At 43.1% G+C, this 22,500-nt stretch overlaps 1 protein-coding gene across 3 annotated transcripts in view; it reads right to left on the bottom strand.

The window, feature by feature from the left end:
- The window catches only part of LOC106561692 (filamin-C), a 45,106-nt gene that overhangs the window by 19,518 nt on the left and 3,088 nt on the right, over nt 1-22,500 (bottom strand). Inside the window, exons 2-19 of one of the 3 annotated variants that reach the window (XM_014125898.3) lie at nt 19,140-19,388; nt 16,389-16,486; nt 13,076-13,232; nt 12,574-12,770; nt 12,189-12,351; nt 11,579-11,779; nt 11,241-11,375; nt 9,942-10,079; nt 6,738-6,864; nt 6,419-6,555; nt 6,022-6,215; nt 5,033-5,290; nt 4,670-4,793; nt 4,214-4,374; nt 3,641-4,022; nt 3,129-3,391; nt 2,611-2,889; nt 2,021-2,339 (exon numbers count right to left, since the gene is read on the bottom strand). In XM_014125898.3, coding sequence (XP_013981373.2) covers nt 2,021-2,339; nt 2,611-2,889; nt 3,129-3,391; nt 3,641-4,022; nt 4,214-4,374; nt 4,670-4,793; nt 5,033-5,290; nt 6,022-6,215; nt 6,419-6,555; nt 6,738-6,864; nt 9,942-10,079; nt 11,241-11,375; nt 11,579-11,779; nt 12,189-12,351; nt 12,574-12,770; nt 13,076-13,232; nt 16,389-16,486; nt 19,140-19,388 — 3,582 coding nt within the window. The remainder of the gene's footprint in view (nt 1-2,020; nt 2,340-2,610; nt 2,890-3,128; nt 3,392-3,640; nt 4,023-4,213; nt 4,375-4,669; nt 4,794-5,032; nt 5,291-6,021; nt 6,216-6,418; nt 6,556-6,737; nt 6,865-9,941; nt 10,080-11,240; nt 11,376-11,578; nt 11,780-12,188; nt 12,352-12,573; nt 12,771-13,075; nt 13,233-16,388; nt 16,487-19,139; nt 19,389-22,500) is intronic. The other 2 variants (XM_014125899.3, XM_014125900.3) reach the window with 2 other exon arrangements.

Raw genomic sequence — 22,500 nt, 5'->3', positions numbered from 1 at the left:
CTTAGCCTTTAGCTATAGTAACCTTAGCCTTTAGCTATAGTAACCTTAGCCTTTAGCTATAGCAACCTTAGCCTTTAGCTATAGTAACCTTAGCCTTTAGCTATAGTAACCTTAGCCTTTAGCTATAGTAACCTTAGCCTTTAGCTATAGTAACCTTAGCCTTTAGCAATGATGACCTTTACCAGTAAGCTATAGTAACCTTAGCCTTTAGCTATAGCAACCTTAGCCTTTAGCTATAGTAACCTTAGCCTTTAGCTATAGTAACCTTAGCCTTTAGCTATAGTAACCTTAGCCTTTAGCTATAGTATACTACAGGGGGTCTTGCCCAGCGACCCCCTCCCAGGCAAAACGGTGACCCAGGAACCCCCATATATGTCAGCAAACAAAATGTATTTAACATCTTGTCTTATCATCAGGTGAATGATAATGTCAAGGAGAAGTAATCAACATTTTAAAATTAATAGATTTGAACCTCCACACATTATAATTGGAAGAGGACGTGTAAACTCTAACATCCAAACACATTTTCGCTAAGAGCAGCTGTTTAGCTGGTGAAACGAAGGTTAGACATGTGTTGGCAAAAATGAATGTCCAAGTTGAGAAACCTTACCAGCAGCACTGCCACACTGGTAGACTATTGACTGGTAGCCTATTGACTGGTAGCCTATTGACTGGTAGCCTATTGACTGGTAGCCTATTGACTGGTAGACTATTGACTGGTAGACTATTGACTGGTAGCCTATTGACTGGTAGACTATTGACTGGTAGACTATTGACTGGTAGACTATTGACTGGTAGCCTATTGACTGGTAGCCTATTGACTGGTAGCCTATTGACTGGTAGACTATTGACTGGTAGCCTATTGACTGGTAGCCTATTGACTGGTAGACTATTGACTGGTAGACTATTGACTGGTAGTCTATTGACTGGTAGACTATTGACTGGTAGCCTATTGACTGGTAGACTATTGACTGGTAGCCTATTGACTGGTAGCCTATTGACTGGTAGACTATTGACTGGTAGACTATTGACTGGTAGTCTATTGACTGGTAGTCTATTGACTGGTAGCCTATTGACTGGTAGCCTATTGACTGGTAGTCTATTGACTGGTAGACTATTGACTGGTAGTCTATTGACTGGTAGTCTATTGACTGGTAGCCTATTGACTGGTAGACTATTGACTGGTAGTCTATTGACTGGTAGTCTATTAACTGGTAGCCTATTCAAAGCCTATGTCAGATACTCCAGTGAGTGTAATTGAGTTGAGAAATAAAGTTGACATCATTAGAAGATGTGTTTATTCTGTTGTTGCTAGCGATATTCATAAAGTAAAATAAATGCTTTATATATTTCCGAGGACCCCCGGTTAAATAACCTTGGAATAGTAGTCTTTATCTATAACAGCTTTCGCCATAGTAGTCTTTATCTGTAGTAGCATTTAGCTATAGCTATAGTAGTCTTTATCTGTAGTAGCATTTAGCTTTCGCCATAGTAGTCTTTATCTGTAGTAGCATTTAGCTATAGCTATATTAGTCTTTATCTGTAGTAGCATTTAGCTTTCGCCATAGTAGTCTTTATCTGCAGTAGCATTTAGCTTTCGCCATAGTAGTCTTTATCTGTAGTAGCATTTAGCTATAGCTATAGTAGTCTTTATCTGTAGTAGCATTTAGCTTTCGCCATAGTAGTCTTTATCTGTAGTAGCATTTAGCTTTCGCCATAGTAGTCTTTATCTGTAGTAGCATTTAGCTTTCGCCATAGTAGTCTTTATCTGTAGTAGCATTTAGCTATAGCTATATTAGTCTTTATCTGTAGTAGCATTTAGCTATAGCTATAGTAGTCTTTATCTGTAGTAGCATTTAGCTTTCGCCATAGTAGTCTTTATCTGTAGTAGCATTTAGCTTTCGCCATAGTAGTCTTTATCTGTAGTAGCATTTAGCTATAGCTATAGTAGTCTTTGCTATAGACTACTGTAATATGCATCGACAGAAGAACCACTCCATCCCTACTCCCTCCTCCTTACCTCTGGGCTCCACCCCTGGTCCATAGACCTGCACTCCGCTGGTGTCCACAGCCGGCTCCACCTGGATGACCGCGGGGAACTTGGGTACAACATGACCCCCGTACTTGATGGTAATGGTGTGTGTGCCGTGGAAGGGTGGGATGTAGGTGACAGAGAAGGTCCCATCTGCAGTCTTCTGGATGTGGACCTCGGCCTGAGCCCCGGACTCAGAGACGATCTCAATGGTGAGTTCAGCCTCTCCAGCACTGGTGCAGTCCACTGTGAAGTAGGCTGGTTCCCCTGCCTTGGCCTTCTCCAGGCCTGGCCCACTGGCTGTTACCTGTAGAGTTAGGTTTGGTTTAGGTTTAGCTTTAGGTTCAGGCTTAGGTTTATGTCCGGGTTTAGGTTCAGGTTTAGGCTTAAGTTAAGGTTTATTTTCGACATCTTTGTACTTACGCTGAAACACACATACTATCTGAAATGTGATGTCCTACAATACTTTAAGATATAAAGCATATAATGATCCTAAATACACGGACAGTGTATCTGCAAATCATACACAACAAACAGGCCTATCAATAAATCAACAACTAGGCATATAGGAGGTGTACCTTGCTGGGGTCCAGACATGGCTTCACAGCTGCTTTGAAGGGAGACCCAGGGATGTGCTGCTCTCCAAACAGGATGTTGATGGCATACTCTCCAGCCTCAGTGGGCAAGTAGGAAACTGAGCAGGTTCCATCTCCGTTGTCCTGGCACTCAATCTTAGCCTCGCAAGGCCCCTCCACCGTCAGGCCCAGCCCACCGGCGCCCGCTCCTTTGGTGTCGATGGCGAATGGAGCTGGTTTACCCACAATGCCTCCCTTCAGGCCTGGGCCATAAGCGCGCACCTGAGGGAGAGAGGAATTGGAAATGAGTGCACCTCATAATGTCAGGATCGCTGGACTGCTAAGCTTCAGTACAGCCGTCTGGTTGCTGACATAAGCATGTATGCTCACGTACTGCTTATGACTGTGCTATGCATGGGTTATGAATGTTTTATGAAGTTCTTATGTAGGTATCCTTCAAATGAAGTGTTACCCACTCAGGGAAAGTGATAGTGATGATTTTATAAACTTTTATATTTTACCTTTGAGGGGTCAGCAGGCATCAATCCCTCTACTGCGAAGGGGGATCCAGGGACGGGGTTCCCATCATAGCTGACGTCCACCTTGTAAGGCCCCTCCTCTGGGGGGATATACTTCACAGAGTGGGCGCCATTGGCCGCGTCTGACTCCAGCTTGCAGGGGATTGGTCGGCCGGAGGGTGAGGTCATCTTGACGGCTACCTCGCCCTGCCCACCAGCTCCCTTGGTGTTGATGGAAAACTCCTGGTCCTTGCCCACCTCCACTTCTATAAGACAACCACCACATGGACACATTTAAATCAACCACCACCACCAAAACACGTTTACAGCTGTCCAGTCTCAGACAAGGCAATCAAAAATGTACTTCTGTACATGTCACAGCACAATTTGGATTCAATATTTACAATTGACTCCTCCAGGCAGTCATTGATGAGAAGAGAACCAAAGCAGAGCTGAATTCAAGAAGTGGGCCCCTTCAACCTTACTTTATATTGTGTACAAAGTTGAGAACTTACTGGTGTCGAGTCCTGTAACCTTGACCTTTCCCAGATCTATAGGAGGAGCCACAGTAATAATGAAGGGGCTCTTCGGAATGGGGTCCCCTCCATGGGTGACGGAGATGGTCATCTGGCCCTGTTGAACAGCGGTGTACTTGACGGTGTAGGAGTAGTCATGGTTGTCGATGATCTCAAAGTCCCTCACAGCTTCCCCCTTCAGGCCAGCTGCTGTGAACTGGACCTCAGGCTTGGCCTTGCCTGCTCCCTTGGTAAAGATGGTGAAGTGGGTCGGAGTACCCACCTCCACGCCTGTCTTGTTGAGTCCTGGGCCCTCAGCCCTCACTTTGCCAGCATCATGGGAAGGATCAACCTTAATTCTGAATGGACTGATGGGGATTTCCTGGAAAACAAATATGGGAATAGTTTTGTTGCTGTACACTTTTGAATAAAAAACTTGAACACAGATCTAACTTCTGTGCCATTAGGGTCAACCTTAGAAGCTAGAAGCTAGAAGTATTCTTATAGCTGTAATGCTAAGCCACATAGTAACAGTAACCCTCAACTGAAGGATTCTGGGAAATGTAGTTTTACCTGCTCAGCGAACAGCACCATGATGGTGTATTTCCCTGCGCCAGGAGGAGTGTACTTGACAGTGAAGGTGTCATTGTCGTTCTTGATGATGTCAAAGTCGATGTCAGCCTCAGCTGGACCCACCACTCCTGGAGCACACTTGATCCCAATGCTAATGTCTCCTGTGGGAGGTCAATGGATAAACATTCATTTCATATCTATATATGGAGAAATCTCATAACACTGTAGCCATAATAGCCATACATTTCTGATCTTCTACAGCTGCAGGCACTAAAGTTAGGTTGGTATTAGCAAGAACAAGTGCAAGACAATGGTCAACTGCCTTCTCTATGGAAGAAATGCTTTTAATTGGGTTTTAACAGGGTGACAAGGTTCTACCTGGAACCCTGCAGGGTTCTTCTACAGGAACAAGCTGAAGAACCTTTTGAGTAGTATTTCCTATTCAGACACACGTACCTTGTCCAGCCTCGGCACAGTCCACAGTGAAGTAGGTGGGCTCGTTGGCCTTGAGTCCTGTCTTCTCCACTCCTGGACCATACACCTTGACCTTGGCTGGGTGGCAGCCCTCTCCAACAATCACCTATACACACAGACACAGTACTTGGCACACAGCACTATGGTTGCTACCTAAAGTAGTCTTATCCATTTCTAGTGGAGTGTAAGAAAGAGTAGAGTGGCTGAGCTTACGTAACTGCCTCGTCTGTCTGAGACCTGAAGACTCCCCGTCCCTGACATAATGCCTTTAACTCAGCAGGCTAATGAAGTCTGGTAATGCACAGGAGATCTGGGTTCGAACCCCAGTGGGTTGTTCCTACTCACCCTGAAGGGGCTGTTGGGCACGTTGACGTCTCCCCAGGTGATGATGATGGTGTGTTTGATGGGCTTGGTGGGGATGTACACACACAGGAAGGTGCCGTCACCCTTGTCAGTGATCTTAATGTCGATGGTGACGCCCTCTGTATCCTGGGCGTAGATCTTGAGGTGGCCGTTGCCAGCCTCGCGGGCATCGATGGTGAACTCTGTGGGTTTGTTTACAATGACCCCAGTGGGCGCCAGACCTGGACCGAAAGCTTTCACCTGCAGATGAGACATATTCTGAGTTTTTATTATGTATTTATATGTATGTGTTAGTTTACTTGTTTGTTTATGTGTTCGTTTATTTGTTTGTTTATGTGTTAGTTTGTTTTTTTGTTTATGTGTTAGTTTGTTTGTTTGGTTATTTATGTGTTAGTTTATTTGTTTGTTTATGTGTTAGTTTGTTTGTTTATGTGTTAGTTTGTTTGTTTATGTGTTAGTTTGTTTGTTTATGTGTTAGTTTATTTGTTTGTTTATGTGTTAGTTTATTTGTTTGTTTATGTGTTAGTTTATTTGTTTGTTTATGTGTTAGTTTGTGTGTTTATGTGTTAGTTTATTTGTTTGTTTATGTGTTAGTTTGTGTGTTTATGTGTTAGTTTATTTGTTTGTTTCTGTTAGTTTATTTGTTTGTTTATGTGTTAGTTTGTGTTTTTGTGTGTGTTTATGTGTTAGTTTGTTTGTTTATGTGTTAGTTTGTGTTTTTGTGTGTGTTTATGTGTTAGTTTGTTTGTTTATGTGTTAGTTTGTGTTTTTGTGTGTGTTTATGTGTTAGTTTGTTTGTTTATGTGTTAGTTTGTGTTTTTGTGTGTGTTTATGTGTTAGTTTGTTTGTTTATGTGTTAGTTTGTGTTTTTGTGTGTGTTTATGTGTGTGCACATCAGTGTGTTTTCGTGTTTTATAAAGACTACCACTCCTGTAAGGGCGGAGCTAGCTGGAGTGGTGGGTGGAGCTAACCTTCTCAGGAAAGCAGTCATTGGCTGCAGGCAGGATGTGGGCCATGAAGGGGCTGTCCTTGATGTCTTCGTCATCACAGATGACATGGACGGCGTAGTCACCTGGCTCAGTGGGCCAATAGCGGACATCGCAGGAGCCGTCACCCTTATCGTCACATTCTATCTTAGCCTGGGACGGACCCTCGATGGAGAAACCTAGAGAGAGGAGGGCGTATGAAGAAGTTTAGACTTTAGTCTCCTAATCAGTGAAGAGGCATCCAGTTAATGTCCCCTTGTACACCTGTAAGAATACCAACTGAACTGTTGTCTTCAGAGAAGAAGCAGTATACCTAATCCATTACTCTACTGGTTCAACTACATTACCCACAATGCCCGAGGGCCCTCATGTCCTGACTTACCCAGAGTTCCTACTTCGGTGCCGATGGCCTCGACCACGAAGTCAGCTGACTTGCCCACCTGGCCGGTCAGCAGGCCGGGGCCCCAAGCTCTCACCTTCTGAGGGCCAACCTCCTCACTCACCTCCACCTCGAAGGGACTGAGGGAGACACAGACACAACTTTTAATCAAGATAAAACCGTAGTATACACTTACATTTAGCAAATAGTCTTACCCTGATTCCAGATCAGTGCTAAGGTAGGTAAATCCTAAGTAGTATTGTATGAAGTTGTCTGTGTTAAACTGAGTCAGGGCCTGGTTGGTGGATAGTATAATCCTCACCTGCGTGGGATGAGTTGTCCTCCCCAGGTGATGTTAACTGTGTATTTACCAGTCTGGACAGGGAGATATTCACACTCATAGACACCATCACCAATATCCTTAACTTTCACTGGTGCCTCTGCTCCACCTGAGAGGAGAAGCACAGTATGATTACTAACAGGACCTTGTTGTAGTCTCTGACACAGCCTCTGATGCACATCACAAATCCATGACCCAATAAACTATAGAGGGAACAAACAAAGAGGAAGTCAAAGTATTACATTGAAAGATTAAAGAGAAGATCAGCAAGTTGTATGAAGAGAGAGTTACCAGAGAGAGATGTTTGAGGGTAATATAATAGTAGTAAAGGACAGAGATACCAGAGATGATTGAGGATAATATAATAGTAGTAAAGGACAGAGTTACCAGAGATGATTGAGGATAATATAATAGTAGTAAAGGACAGAGTTACCAGAGATGATTGAGGATAATATAATAGTAGTAAAGGACAGAGATACCAGAGATGATTGAGGATAATATAATAGTAGTAAAGGACAGAGTTACCAGAGATGATTGAGGATAATATAATAGTAGTAAAGGACAGAGTTACCAGAGATGATTGAGGATAATATAATAGTAGTAAAGGACAGAGTTACCAGAGATGATTGAGGATAATATAATAGTAGTAAAGGACAGAGTTACCAGAGATGATTGAGGATAATATAATAGTAGTAAAGGACAGAGTTACCAGAGATGATTGAGGATAATATAATAGTAGTAAAGGACAGAGTTACCAGAGATGATTGAGGATAATATAATAGTAGTAAAGGACAGAGTTACCAGAGAGGTGATTGAGGATAATATAATAGTAGTAAAGGACAGAGTTACCAGAGAGGATGATTGAGGATAATATAATAGTAGTAAAGGACAGAGTTACCAGAGATGATTGAGGATAATATAATAGTAGTAAAGGACAGAGTTACCAGAGATGATTGAGGATAATATAATAGTAGTAAAGGACAGAGTTACCAGAGAGAGATGATTGAGGATAATAAAATAGTAGTAAAGGACAGAGTTACCAGAGATGATTGAGGATAATAAAATAGTAGTAAAGGACAGAGTTACCAGAGATGATTGAGGATAATATAATAGTAGTAAAGGACAGAGTTACCGAGAGAGTGATTGAGGATAATATAATAGTAGTAAAGGACAGAGTTACCAGAGATGATTGAGGATAATATAATAGTAGTAAAGGACAGAGTTACCAGAGATGATTGAGGATAATATAATAGTAGTAAAGGACAGAGTTACCAGAGATGATTGAGGATAATATAATAGTAGTAAAGGACAGAGTTACCAGAGATGATTGAGGATAATATAATAGTAGTAAAGGACAGAGTTACCAGAGAGGTGATTGAGGATAATATAATAGTAGTAAAGGACAGAGTTACCAGAGATGATTGAGGATAATATAATAGTAGTAAAGGACAGAGTTACCAGAGATGATTGAGGATAATATAATAGTAGTAAAGGACAGAGTTACCAGAGATGATTGAGGATAATATAATAGTAGTAAAGGACAGAGTTACCAGAGATGATTGAGGATAATATAATAGTAGTAAAGGACAGAGTTACCAGAGATGATTGAGGATAATATAATAGTAGTAAAGGACAGAGTTACCAGAGATGATTGAGGATAATATAATAGTAGTAAAGGACAGAGTTACCAGAGATGATTGAGGATAATATAATAGTAGTAAAGGACAGAGTTACCAGAGATGATTGAGGATAATATAATAGTAGTAAAGGACAGAGTTACCAGAGATGATTGAGGATAATATAATAGTAGTAAAGGACAGAGTTACCAGAGAGAGATGATTGAGGATAATATAATAGTAGTAAAGGACAGAGTTACCAGAGAGAGATGATTGAGGATAATATAATAGTAGTAAAGGACAGAGTTACCAGAGAGAGATGATTGAGGATAATATAATAGTAGTAAAGGACAGAGTTACCAGAGATGATTGAGGATAATATAATAGTAGTAAAGGACAGAGTTACCAGAGAGAGATGATTGAGGATAATATAATAGTAGTAAAGGACAGAGTTACCAGAGATGATTGAGGATAATATAATAGTAGTAAAGGACAGAGTTACCAGAGATGATTGAGGATAATATAATAGTAGTAAAGGACAGAGTTACCAGAGATGATTGAGGATAATATAATAGTAGTAAAGGACAGAGTTACCAGAGAGAGATGATTGAGGATAATATAATAGTAGTAAAGGACAGAGTTACCAGAGATGATTGAGGATAATATAATAGTAGTAAAGGACAGAGTTACCAGAGAGGTGATTGAGGATAATATAATAGTAGTAAAGGACAGAGTTACCAGAGATGATTGAGGATAATATAATAGTAGTAAAGGACAGAGTTACCAGAGATGATTGAGGATAATATAATAGTAGTAAAGGACAGAGTTACCAGAGATGATTGAGGATAATATAATAGTAGTAAAGGACAGAGATACCAGAGATGATTGAGGATAATATAATAGTAGTAAAGGACAGAGTTACCAGAGATGATTGAGGATAATATAATAGTAGTAAAGGACAGAGTTACCAGAGAGATGATTGAGGATAATATAATAGTAGTAAAGGACAGAGTTACCAGAGAGAGATGATTGAGGATAATATAATAGTAGTAAAGGACAGAGTTACCAGAGATGATTGAGGATAATATAATAGTAGTAAAGGACAGAGTTACCAGAGATGATTGAGGATAATATAATAGTAGTAAAGGACAGAGTTACCAGAGATGATTGAGGATAATATAATAGTAGTAAAGGACAGAGTTACCAGAGATGATTGAGGATAATATAATAGTAGTAAAGGACAGAGTTACCAGAGATGATTGAGGATAATAAAATAGTAGTAAAGGACAGAGTTACCAGAGATGATTGAGGATAATATAATAGTAGTAAAGGACAGAGTTACCAGAGATGATTGAGGATAATATAATAGTAGTAAAGGACAGTTACCAGAGATGATTGAGGATAATATAATAGTAGTAAAGGACAGAGTTACCAGAGATGATTGAGGATAATATAATAGTAGTAAAGGACAGAGTTACCAGAGAGAGATGATTGAGGATAATATAATAGTAGTAAAGGAGAAAAGAGGAGAGAGAGAAAGGAGGAGAGAGAGAGAAGAGTGCTGACTCACTTGGTCCAGTCACTGAGACCTTGAGCTCTCCGCTGCCGGCTCCCTTGGTGAAGACCTTGAAGTCTGCCACCTCCTTCACCCTCACCCCCTTAGGCTGGAGGCCTCGGCCCGTGGCACGACACGCGTTGGCATTGATGGCTGGAGAGGGAGAGAGAGGGGTGGTTAAGGACAGTGGAACATAGACTGGCCTAACAGTAGGAGCTGACAGGAGCTGGGTCATATTAGTGGCAGCAAGATAGATAGATAGGTAGGTAGGTAGGTAAGTAGGTAGGTAGGTAGGTAGGTAGGTAGGTAGGTAGGTAGGTAGGTAGGTAGGTAGGTAGGTAGGTAGGTAGGTAGGTAGGTAGGTAGGTAGGTAGGTAGGTAGGTAGGTAGGTAGGTAGGTAGGTAGGTAGGTAGGTAGGTAGGTAGGTAGGTAGGTAGGTAGGTAGGTAGGTAGGTAGGTAGGTAGGTAGGTAGGTAGGTAGGTAGGTAGGTAGGTAGGTAGGTAGGTAGGTAGGTAGGTAGGTAGGTAGGTAGGTAGGTAGGTAGGTAGGTAGGTAGGTAGGTAGGTAGGTAGGTAGGTAGGTAGGTAGGTAGGTAGGTAGGTAGGTAGGTAGGTAGGTAGGTAGGTAGGCAGGCATTCACATACGGTATAACACCATATGCAAACAAGACGCTGCAAAGAATGACTTCTTGAAGGACACAGAACATCATCAGTCAATCAATTCCCATAGGATGCCAGCTATGAACACAATGCAGCATAAGAGGAATAGCACAGTGCTGAATGTAGGACAGTCACATTGTATAATACGCAATCATGTAATGGTCGCAGCATGAGAACATGAATGGCGATTCCAGGCATCAACTGACAAAATGACGTTTCATGGAAGCGCTGATTGCAGGCTTGGCTATACTCATTAGTTTGAAGCAATCAAACCTATGAATGCTAACCCAAGATCAAGGAATCACAGCAAGCAATAAACATTTGACACTGCATTTCGTAATGCAATCTGTGAAGCATTGGCTCACAAAGACTAAAATACCTTCCCTGGATAGTTTCCTACTACAACATTCACTTTGCTACAAAATAGGGCTAGAAATATCTGTCTCCAACATCAAGCTGCCACAGGCGAGGCGGCAGGCGCCCAAGCAAGTCACTCAGATGGTATAGCGTTGCCCCCGTCACAGGAAGCATTCAGGGCATCTGCAAGGCATAGGGCAAATGGCATAGAGTATAGTGCACAGGGACGGTGGGCACGGCTAGCATAACAGCGGGCAAAACGGGCGCAGGCGTCCACCTGGAGGGCCCATACTAACTTGGTCGACCCTTTTTGCCTTTGGGGGTAGGGACACCCCCTTTCTTACCCGCTGGCCCCCTCTCCCCCCTGGGAGAGGTGAAGGCAGACTGGGGGATAATCTGAACTGGAGGAGGACCCACCATAGAGGGAGGAGCTACAAATCACAGACAGGATGTTAATTTAACTTTAACATAGTACACTAACTGGTCTTAGTCGTCGTGACAACCTGTTAGTACCACTGAGGGATCGAGATACTGTAGACTGTGGAACTAGAGAGTGACAGATCAACAACGGAACGACACAATTTTACAACAGTGATTTTTGTAGTGACAGTTGGTTAGCTCAGTGCTAACTCACCCTCTGCGATTTGAACTTTGAAGGGGCTCTTGGGGATCTCCTGACCCGCGAACAGGATGTGGATGGTGTGGGGGCCCTCCAACATGGGTCGGTAGGTGCAACGGAAAACACTGTCCCCCTTGTTTTCCAAGATCAGTTCTACTGTGTCTTTCTTCCCCTCAGGGTCCACAACGACAACGCTCACATCACCATTACCAGCACCTGTACAAGACAACAGGAAGACACCAATCAAAATGCTGTTAATCAACCATGTGATCAAAACAAGGAAATATGGACAAACCATGTGATCAAAACAAGGAAACGTGCATGGATATTGTTGTGGGCCCTCAGAGTAAATGCATAGCCGCAGGAAGTTGTTTGGGGGTTAAACAAAATGTTGCCGGCGCTACAGATGGCTATACCAGTCTGCTAATACAGGACTAGTAAAGGCTAAGCTACAACACTACAACAAAAATATGTCAATAATTCAGGGGCTGCTGTAGCATCCTCAGTAAATGTTTTGATTCCTTCTAGTTTCTCCAGTTTGGCCAGCAACTGAACGGATCAGTGTTAGTGTGTTTCTTGTCCAACCTTGTTGAAGATCGAACATTGTTGACTTCCCACTCCTTACCTGCAGTGTAGATGTCGAAATAGGTGGGTTTGTTGGCGACATTGCCGGTAGGTTCCAGCCCTGGTCCTCTGGCCTGGACCTTGTTGGGATCACCCATGGCCTTGGCAACGTTCACTGTGTAGGGACTCTTGTCAATGTCCTGCCCTGCAAACAGCACTTTTACCTGAGGGAGGAAAACATTCAAATGTTCCTGTAAGTTTCCAATGCTCTAGTGGTACATTGTGACGATGAGACGTGTAGATTGTAAAATAAAGACAAGTCAAGTTAAGTCAAATCAAGTCAAGTCAAGAAAACATATGTAAAGTAATGTACAGTTTTAGTAAAGCGACGTAAAGAATACATAACATAAATCTACACGGGATATTGATGGCAGCAGTTTGTTTACCTTGTGGACACCCTCAACCTTGGGTACGTAAGTGACAGTGTAGGTCCTGTTTTTGTCATTGTTGAAGACCACTGTAGCTTCCTCAGTGTGTCCCTCAGGATCGGTCACATAGACCAGCACCTCAGCCTGACCTGCCTGCAGAGTCTCCACTGTGAACACTGCTGGCTTCAGAACCATGTTTCCATGGGAATCAATACCTACGCGAGGGAGTGGGAGATAGCAAGTTAGATATGTTTGAGTCTATGTATATAAAACAATTAATGATGCTTATCAGTTGCTTGCTTGGGTTACAAATACCCAGAAACATTGTAAAAGTTCCTGGTCGTTCTTAACCCAAACTATGCCATGTTTCTGAAATCCTGGTTGGAAGTTTCCTTCACTGCTTATTGATTCCCAAGAATCCTGCAACCGAGATTCCTGAGAAACATGGGGATTTTGGGAATGTTTCCGGAATTTTGCAACCCAAGTCCTTATTCAACTACACTGCTCAGTGAGCACCCACCAGGTCCGTATGCCTTGGCCTTGTTGGGGTACAGCTGAACGCCTTTAGGTTTGAGGGGAGCGCCAGGCTTCAGCTTAGCCTTGGGGAACTGGGACAGGTAGGTCATCACTGAATGTTCATCCACATCCGGATCTACAATCTCCTCAGGGGCGATCACCTAGGCAACAAGCACAGGGTGTAAGGTTAATACTGTACAACCACAATTGTCTAACTTGACTTAAACCCATTTGCTCCTTGGGGAGAAGAGTTCATAGCACAACTGTTTTCAGACGGACAGGGAGACAGACAGACCGACAGACAGACAGACCGACAGACAGACAGACAGACAGACAGACAGACAGACAGACAGACAGACAGACAGACAGACAGACAGACAGACAGACAGACAGACAGACAGACAGACAGACAGACAGACAGACAGACAGACAGACAGACAGACAGACAGACAGACAGACAGACAGACATGTAATTATTGTTTGTTCTGTATACCAATGTGAAGGCACATTGCATAGATACTATTTCTAATGTATTTATAATCTATTCTATTCCATTGTCTCTCTCCTCTTCCTTCTCCCTCCTTCCCTCTGCCATGTTGGTAGTATCAGTCTGGTGTAAAGCTGTCTGTCTATATTTAACCCTGATACAGCAGGACTGTGGCCTCAGTAAGCCATGCAGTCAGGGGATTTAGCCCTGAGCCAAGCCCTCTCCCACACCTCATCTACAGGCCACGGTACAGCCCTCAGCCTGGAGAGAATTCAGCCCCCTAGGCCTGGGAATCCATGGCACACACCCTGCTCAATATACACCCTAGGCCTGCTCAATATTCACCCTAAGGCTATGCCATGTCACCAATGGTCGTTCTTAATCCAGACTATGTACGCTGTGTCAGATAAATAAGTAGAGAAACACCCACAAAAATAGTACAGCTCACAGATTCTGTTTCAGAAGAGAATCTAATAAATCTACACCTTAGAGAATCTAACAAATCTACACCTTAGAGAATCTAATAAATCTACACCTTAGAGAATCTAACAAATCTACACCTTAGAGAATCTAACAAATCTACACCTTAGAGAATCTAACAAATCTACACCTTAGAGAATCTAATAAATCTACACCTTAGAGAATCTAACAAATCTACACCTTAGAGAATCTAATAAATCTACACCTTAGAGAATCTAATAAATCTACACCTTAGAGAATCTAATAAATCTACACCTTAGAGAATCTAATAAATCTACACCTTAGAGAATCTAATAAATCTACACCTTAGAGAATCTAATAAATCTACACCTTAGAGAATCTAACAAATCTACACCTTAGAGAATCTAACAAATCTACACCTTAGAGAATCTAACAAATCTACACCTTAGATAATCTAATAAATCTACACCTTAGAGAATCTAATAAATCTACACCTTAGAGAATCTAATAAATCTACACCTTAGAGAATCTAATAAATCTACACCTTAGAGAATCTAACAAATCTACACCTTAGAGAATCTAACAAATCTACACCTTAGAGAATCTAACAAATCTACACCTTAGAGAATCTAATAAATCTACACCTTAGAGAATCTAATAAATCTACACCTTAGAGAATCTAATAAATCTACACCTTAGAGAATCTAACAAATCTACACCTTAGAGAATCTAATAAATCTACACCTTAGAGAATCTAACAAATCTACACCTTAGAGAATCTAATAAATCTACACCTTAGAGAATCTAACAAATCTACACCTTAGAGAATCTAATAAATCTACACCTTAGAGAATCTAATAAATCTACACCTTAGAGAATCTAATAAATCTACACCTTAGAGAATCTAATAAATCTACACCTTAGAGAATCTAATAAATCTACACCTTAGAGAATCTAACAAATCTACACCTTAGAGAATCTAATAAATCTACACCTTAGAGAATCTAATAAATCTACACCTTAGAGAATCTAATAAATCTACACCTTAGAGAATCTAACAAATCTACACCTTAGAGAATCTAATAAATCTACACCTTAGAGAATCTAATAAATCTACACCTTAGAGAATCTAATAAATCTACACCTTAGAGAATCTAATAAATCTACACCTTAGAGAATCTAATAAATCTACACCTTAGAGAATCTAATAAATCTACACCTTAGAGAATCTAATAAATCTACACCTTAGAGAATCTAATAAATCTACACCTTAGAGAATCTAACAAATCTACACCTTAGAGAATCTAATAAATCTACACCTTAGAGAATCTAACAAATCTACACCTTAGAGAATCTAATAAATCTACACCTTAGAGAATCTAATAAATCTACACCTTAGAGAATCTAACAAATCTACACCTTAGAGAATCTAATAAATCTACACCTTAGAGAATCTAATAAATCTACACCTTAGAGAATCTAACAAATCTACACCTTAGAGAATCTAACAAATCTACACCTTAGAGAATCTAATAAATCTACACCTTAGAGAATCTAACAAATCTACACCTTAGAGAATCTAATAAATCTACACCTTAGAGAATCTAATAAATCTACACCTTAGAGAATCTAACAAATCTACACCTTAGAGAATCTAATAAATCTACACCTTAGAGAATCTAACAAATCTACACCTTAGAGAATCTAATAAATCTACACCTTAGAGAATCTAATAAATCTACACCTTAGAGAATCTAATAAATCTACACCTTAGAGAATCTAATAAATCTACACCTTAGAGAATCTAATAAATCTACACCTTAGAGAATCTAATAAATCTACACCTTAGAGAATCTAACAAATCTACACCTTAGAGAATCTAACAAATCTACACCTTAGAGAATCTAATAAATCTACACCTTAGAGAATCTAATAAATCTACACCTTAGAGAATCTAATAAATCTACACCTTAGAGAATCTAACAAATCTACACCTTAGAGAATCTAATAAATCTACACCTTAGAGAATCTAACAAATCTACACCTTAGAGAATCTAACAAATCTACACCTTAGCATCTTAGTATTGAATGTGCATCTAAACACTCCAACAAACACATCATTTACAAACACGTAATTTACAAACACATCATTTACAAACACGTCATTTACAAACACGTCATTTACAAACACGTCCTTTACAAACACATCTTGTTAAAGTGTTCACTGAATAACAAACCAAAAGTAATACATTGTAGTATAAAGACCCATTGCTTCTCAGTGCATATTATCCCCAACCAAAACTTCTAGTACACCTCATTCACTGGCTCCACTACATGTGGCTTCAAGGGGCTTTCCCTGGAACTGTCATCCCAGAGTAGTGTGTCTTACCTGGGGCACGCCCAGCCAGTCGTCAGCCTGCTGCATGGCCTCTCTGGCATTCTCCACAGGGTGGTTAGGGTCCCAGGCCTTCCAGTCGGGGCACAGACCTACAGGGAGAGAGAGAAGGAAGAGACAGGAGAGAGGGAGAGGGGGAGGAAGGAGGGAGAGAGGGAAGAGACAGGAGAGAGGGAGAGGGGGAGGAAGGAGGGAGAGAGGGAAGAGACAGGAGAGAGGGAGAGGGGGAGGAAGGAGGGAGAGAGAGAAGGAAGAGACAGGAGAGAGGGAGAGGGGGAGGAAGGAGGGAGAGAGGGAGAGAGGGAGAGAGGGAAGAGACAGGAGAGAGGGGGAGGAAGGAGGGAGAGAGAGAGAGGGAGAGAGGGAAGATACAGGAGAGAAGGAGAGGGGGAGGGAGAGAGGGAAGAGATGGGAGAGGGGGAGGAAAGAGGGAGAGATAGGGGTTTTAGAATGGGATTGGGGTTACGACTGTGCAGAAATATAACAGTGTCCCATCTGGTCACAGAAACAACTTCATCACTACTACCCTACTATTAACTACTACTACTACTACTACTACTAACTACTACTAACACCCTACCACCCAATGTGACCCTGTATTTACCCATGCTGCTCTGCTCCAGTTTGTATAGATAGGTGCATAGATAGCCTTCGATTGAAGGGCTACGAATTTCAAAACAACGAAAGCAACAGACGTATTTGTACTTTCCCTGTCGGGCACGGAAGGCTAAAGCAGACAGGCTTTAGCCCAACGAAATAGACTTACTAGAACGAGCTTTCTCATTCAAGTCAATGTGTCTGTGACAGGTTGACCGGAGTGTGGTTATATTTCTACGTGCTAAAACTGCCGTGTGCTGCTAATGCTTAAAGTGGATTAGCTGTTAGCTGTGCGGTGAGTTCCCTGACACAAAGAGCCAGTCGCTCAACACGAGTCTATTATCTTGTTATTACGGGACACGTCGCGGAGCTGCTGTGTAATATTACTGTAGCGTTACTATGGCAACTTGAAACAATGGGTGTGTATGCATCACATCGTGGTTAATTCACTGTCACCGACAATAACATTCTGATTTAAAAATCACCAACGTTTGGGTGGTGTAAGTTGGATCTTCTGAAAGGACTGCATAACGACAGTAGAACTACCGTAGAAGGAGAACATTCTGTGTTCAAAGTTCCAGGTGATTTCAGCTTTGGACTTAAGCCTAGTCACCTCCACCCCAAAATATAATATTTCAGGGCTTTATTACATTTCAATTGGACACAGAAGATTATCGTCAGGGATACAGGAGAAATAGTCACAAACAAAGGAGGGGATGACTCTTCTTGTTGTACACCTGTTATCTCCGAATAAACCGACGAGCGGTCAGTCTAGAGAAATGCCTAGCTAACTACATAAGCCTAACTAAGGATTGGACTGGATTTGTCAACTTTCTAAGTGCTGTTAGGGGTTCAATAAAGAACCATGGCCTTGTATGGTCACATCCTCTGTAGCTAGCTGGGTGTAGGAGAGCTGGCTGTAACACATCCCAGGATTTCTAGCCATGTAAACAGTCAACCACAGTGTTCTAGACTCCTCTCTCTATTCTAGAACTCAAAAAGGAGTCTTTCTAAGGCTTCGTGTCAGAGGGTCAGAGTGTGCTGCAACCTCTGGTCAAATTGGAGTGCTTTCAAGTCAACGAGTCATCCTTGTGAATCTTGGCAATCCTGCTCCAAAGCTCATCCTCATGCATTTCCAACACAGAACAGGCTGTTTTTAAACCTCTGCCAAGCATCTAAGCACATGTCCCTTGGCAGATGAAGAGGAATCGTGCCCAAATTTGGCGTTGCTGTGTGTGGAGGCTATAAACACTAAAGCCAGGCTTACGACCTCTGGGCCTGAGAGAGCTCCTTCACTCAGTCAGAGACAGCTGGAAGGGACGTCCTCTGTCTGTCTGTCTCTCTCTCTCTCTCTGTCGATCTCTATCTCTCACTCTCTCTCTCTCTCTCTGTCTGTCGATCACTCGCTCTCTCTCTGTCGATCTCTATCTCTCACTCTCTCTCTCTCTCTCTGTCTGTCGATCACTCGCTCTCTGTCTGTCGATCTCTCTCTCTCGATCTCTCTCTCTCTCTCTCTCTGTCTGTCGATTTCTCTCTCAATCTCTCTCTCTCTCTGTCTGTCGATCTCTCGCTCTCTGTCTGTCGATCTCTCTGTCTGTCTGTCTGTCTGTCTGTCTGTCTGTCTGTCTGTCTGTCTGTCTGTCTGTCTGTCTGTCTGTCTGTCTGTCTGTCTGTCTGTCTGTCTGTCTGTCTGTCTGTCTGTCTGTCTGTCACTGTCTCTCTCTGTCTCTCTCTGTCTCTCTCCGTCTCTCTCTCTGGGTCAACAGGACCACTGAGGCCTACTGACCCCGCCAGGCTGTGTAACTGATACCATGATGCCATATCAAATACAATAACTGACTCATAGTTGACCCTGACATCTCACCACAGTAACTCATAGTTGACCCCTGACCTCTCACCACAGTAACTCATATCTGACCCCTGATCTCTCACCACAGTAACTCATATCTGACCCCTGACCTCTCACCACAGTAACTCATAGCTGACCCCTGACCTCTCACCACAGTAACTCATATCTGACCCCTGACCTCTCACCACAGTATCTCATAGTTGACCCCTGACCTCTCACCACAGTAACTCATAGCTGACCCCTGAACTTACCATGGCTCCCAGGGCCTCAAACTAAACTGTTCCTGAGTCAGTTCTTACCAGGGGCACAGTTGTCTACCAGGGCTCCCAGGGCCTTGCCATCCCTCCAGTCGCGGTGGAAGTTGTTGATTGGTAGCTCAGGCACCTTGTTCTGGATCCATCCCAGCAGCCTCTGCTTGGGGGTCAGTTTCTTAGCCTCCTCGTCATCCTCGTCCTCCCACATGGGCATGGAGATGGAGTAGTGCAGGATCAGAGTCCAGATCAGACCTAGGATCAGTTTCAGATTACCGTCCACGATGGCCTTGGAGTCTGGAGGGGAGAGGAATACAGATCCAGGGTCAGATTTAGCTTCCTATCCATGATTGACTTAATGTCTACGAGTGGAGGAGGAAGAGAGAGAGACATTTTAAATGTCTTTATTATTTTGGAACTTTTGTAAGTGTAATGTTTACTGTAAATGTTTTATTGTTTATTTCACTTTCGTTTATTATCTATTTCACTGGCTTTGGCAATGTAAACATATGTTTCCCATGCCAATAAAGCCCTAAAATTGGAATTGAATTGAATTGAGAGAGAGAGAGAGAGAGAGAGAGAGAGAGAGAGAGAGAGAGAGAGAGGGGGAGAGAGAGAGAGAGAGAGAGAGAGAGAGAGAGAGAGAGAGAGGAGAGAGAGAGAGAGAGAGAGAGAGAGAGAGAGAGAGAGAGAGAGAGAGAGAGGGAGAGAGGACACAAGAGGGAAATCTAAAGTGTTTTGTGTCTGTTAAGGTCTTCAAGAGAGAGTTCAATTCCACTACAGGTACTAGGCTACACAATAACTGACTGGTCAGGAGAGTGACCGAGTATCTGTGGTATTCCCCGGACAGACGGACAGACGGACAGGCAGGCAGGCAGGCAGGCAGACCAGCATGGACAAGAACAGATCAACAGCTGAGAACATATGTTGAAATGGAATCCTTAGTAAGTCAACAGCACTTGGATTTAAATTGCTTTGAAAGCACTTTAGTAACAGTGACCTTCAGTATGAGATAAATCAATGAAGAAGCACTAAGTAACAGACAATAAAGTATAGCTAAAAACTTAACCAGTGTATTCTTAGAGTAGTCATCTCAACTTAAACCAAACAGTAACATAATAACATCCTTCATTGGTTTAGAGTAGACAGTCATGTGACTTGTCTATCTCTGACTCTAATATCTATTTATTGTACTGTGGGTCAGTGAGCTCTGGTACTGGACACTACAGTGTAGCGTGATGACTGTTTGATGAGGACCATTGGACTGACTGGCATGGCCAGGTGGTGTGGTGGTAATGGCGTCTCAGGCTTTGTGGACGGCTGTATGCCATGTGGTCATACGGTCAACGGACAAACAGAGTGCCAGTGAAACAGGTGTTTTTTTTACTATCCTCATTCCTCAGTGTCAATTCATTGAGTATTTGTAGGTTGCTGTGACAACACAGAAAAGTGATTTAAAGGTTTGTGTTCACCCTGTGTTGTTGACTGTTCACCCAGAGCTTGGTGTTGCTGTGTCGAAGCCTGGACAGACAGCAGGCGTCAGGAGAGGAACGACAGCACCACCGTTATCGTGTCATGTTTCTGTCAAAGCTGACAAGGTCGCAGGGATACCGCCTGCCACTCCCCAACTCACACACAGACCTGGGCATTGGGGGGATGACCCCTAACCTCTTTACTGACACTATACTGCAGAACCTTGGGACATTCCTTAGGCGTGAGGTCGATAGCCGAAGAGAGTTCCCTCGTGCATCATGACACACATACACTTGCCGTGCCCTTCACAACCCCCTGCTCAAAGCGGCGGTCACACCGGGAATTTCACCGGGCCGTGTGGAGGGAGAGTAATCAGTCAGCACGGCAGAGAGACAGACAGTCAGGTGTTTAATAACACTTATTGTTAGTGAAATACGAGTCTGGGTTTCTTTTCTCTAGTCCAAAACCTTAATGATGAGATGGTTTAAGTTAACACACTGAACTAACATGCTGAACATAAATGAGAAACATTGAGAGAAATGAAATAAACAGAAATCACCAAGGTCATGGGTCTATCCAGATGTACTTCTATGACTGAGTCCCCTCTTACCTTACAAACACAGACCTACAGACTCCGCTATGGTATATCTATCTCTCTCCATCTAAATCCCTGAAGGAAGGGAGTGCAATGTCCAGGGGTCAGGGTCCAGCTATCTATAACTCAATTACTCCTCCCAGGGCTTAGCTACCGCTGTGGACACAATACCTCCATGCTTATCACTCTTATCCCAAACCAGGACACATGCCCTGAGCCAGCCTAACCCTCCCCTCCACACACAGAGGGATCCCAGAGGATAACCATGCACCTACTGTTAAGCTGGTCTGTATGGGCTATGTAGCCAACTAAACCACCATAGGATATCTGGGACCAGCCTGACAGTCACAATGAAATCAATGACATGACAATGATCATAAGAATTGTTCTACAGTCCTAACATGTCTGGGACCAGGGACTATGGGTGGGGATTTAGTGGCTGTCCACCCCTTTCCTCTCCCCCTAACAAACTTCTGGCATGACTCTTCTGACCTTTAACTGGTGTGATTATGAGGTGTGGAGTGTTTGTAGAGTGAGAGGGGTGTGATGTGTGTGATGTGTGTGATGTGTGTGTGTGTGTGTGTGTGTGTGTGTGTGTGTGTGTGTGGTGTGTGTGTGTGTGTGTGTGTGTGTGTGTGTGTGTGTGTGTTGTGTGTGTGTGTGTGTGTGTGTCTTTCTCATTAACACAGTCCTAGTGAATTTCTACCCAGCAGAGCCCAGCCTGACAGTACCACTGTAATAGTCTATGTAAAACACTGTAGATGGACATGAAAGTCCAGGGTGGACGGCGTGTCTTGGCCCTGACATCGTCCAGGGTGGACGGCGTGTCTTGGCTCTGACATCGTCCAGGGTGGACGGCGTGTCTTGGCTCTGACATCGTCCAGGGTGGACAACGTGTCTTGGCCCTGACATCGTCCAGGGTGGACAACGTGTCTTGGCTCTGACATCGTCCAGGGTGGACGGCGTGTCTTGGCTCTGACATCGTCCAGGGTGGACGGCGTGTCTTGGCCCTGACATCGTCCAGGGTGGACGGCGTGTCTTGGCTCTGACATCGTCCAGGGTGGACGGCGTGTCTTGGCTCTGACATCGTCCAGGGTGGACGGCGTGTCTTGGCTCTGACATCGTCCAGGGTGGACGGCGTGTCTTGGCCCTGACATCGTCCAGGGTGGACGGCGTGTCTTGGCTCTGACATCGTCCAGGGTGGACGGCGTGTCTTGGCTCTAACATCGTCCAGGGTGGACGGCGTGTCTTGGCTCTAACATCGTCCAGGGTGGACAACGTGTCTTGGCTCTGACATCGTCCAGGGTGGACGGCGTGTCTTGGCTCTAACATCGTCCAGGG

This window comes from Salmo salar, chromosome 10 (genome assembly GCF_965601325.2).
Source record: "Salmo salar chromosome 10, fSalSal1, whole genome shotgun sequence".
Classification (NCBI taxonomy): Eukaryota; Metazoa; Chordata; class Actinopteri; order Salmoniformes; family Salmonidae; genus Salmo; species Salmo salar.
The sequence above is the reverse complement of the archived record's forward strand: the minus strand, read 5'-3'. Positions and strand labels throughout refer to the sequence as shown.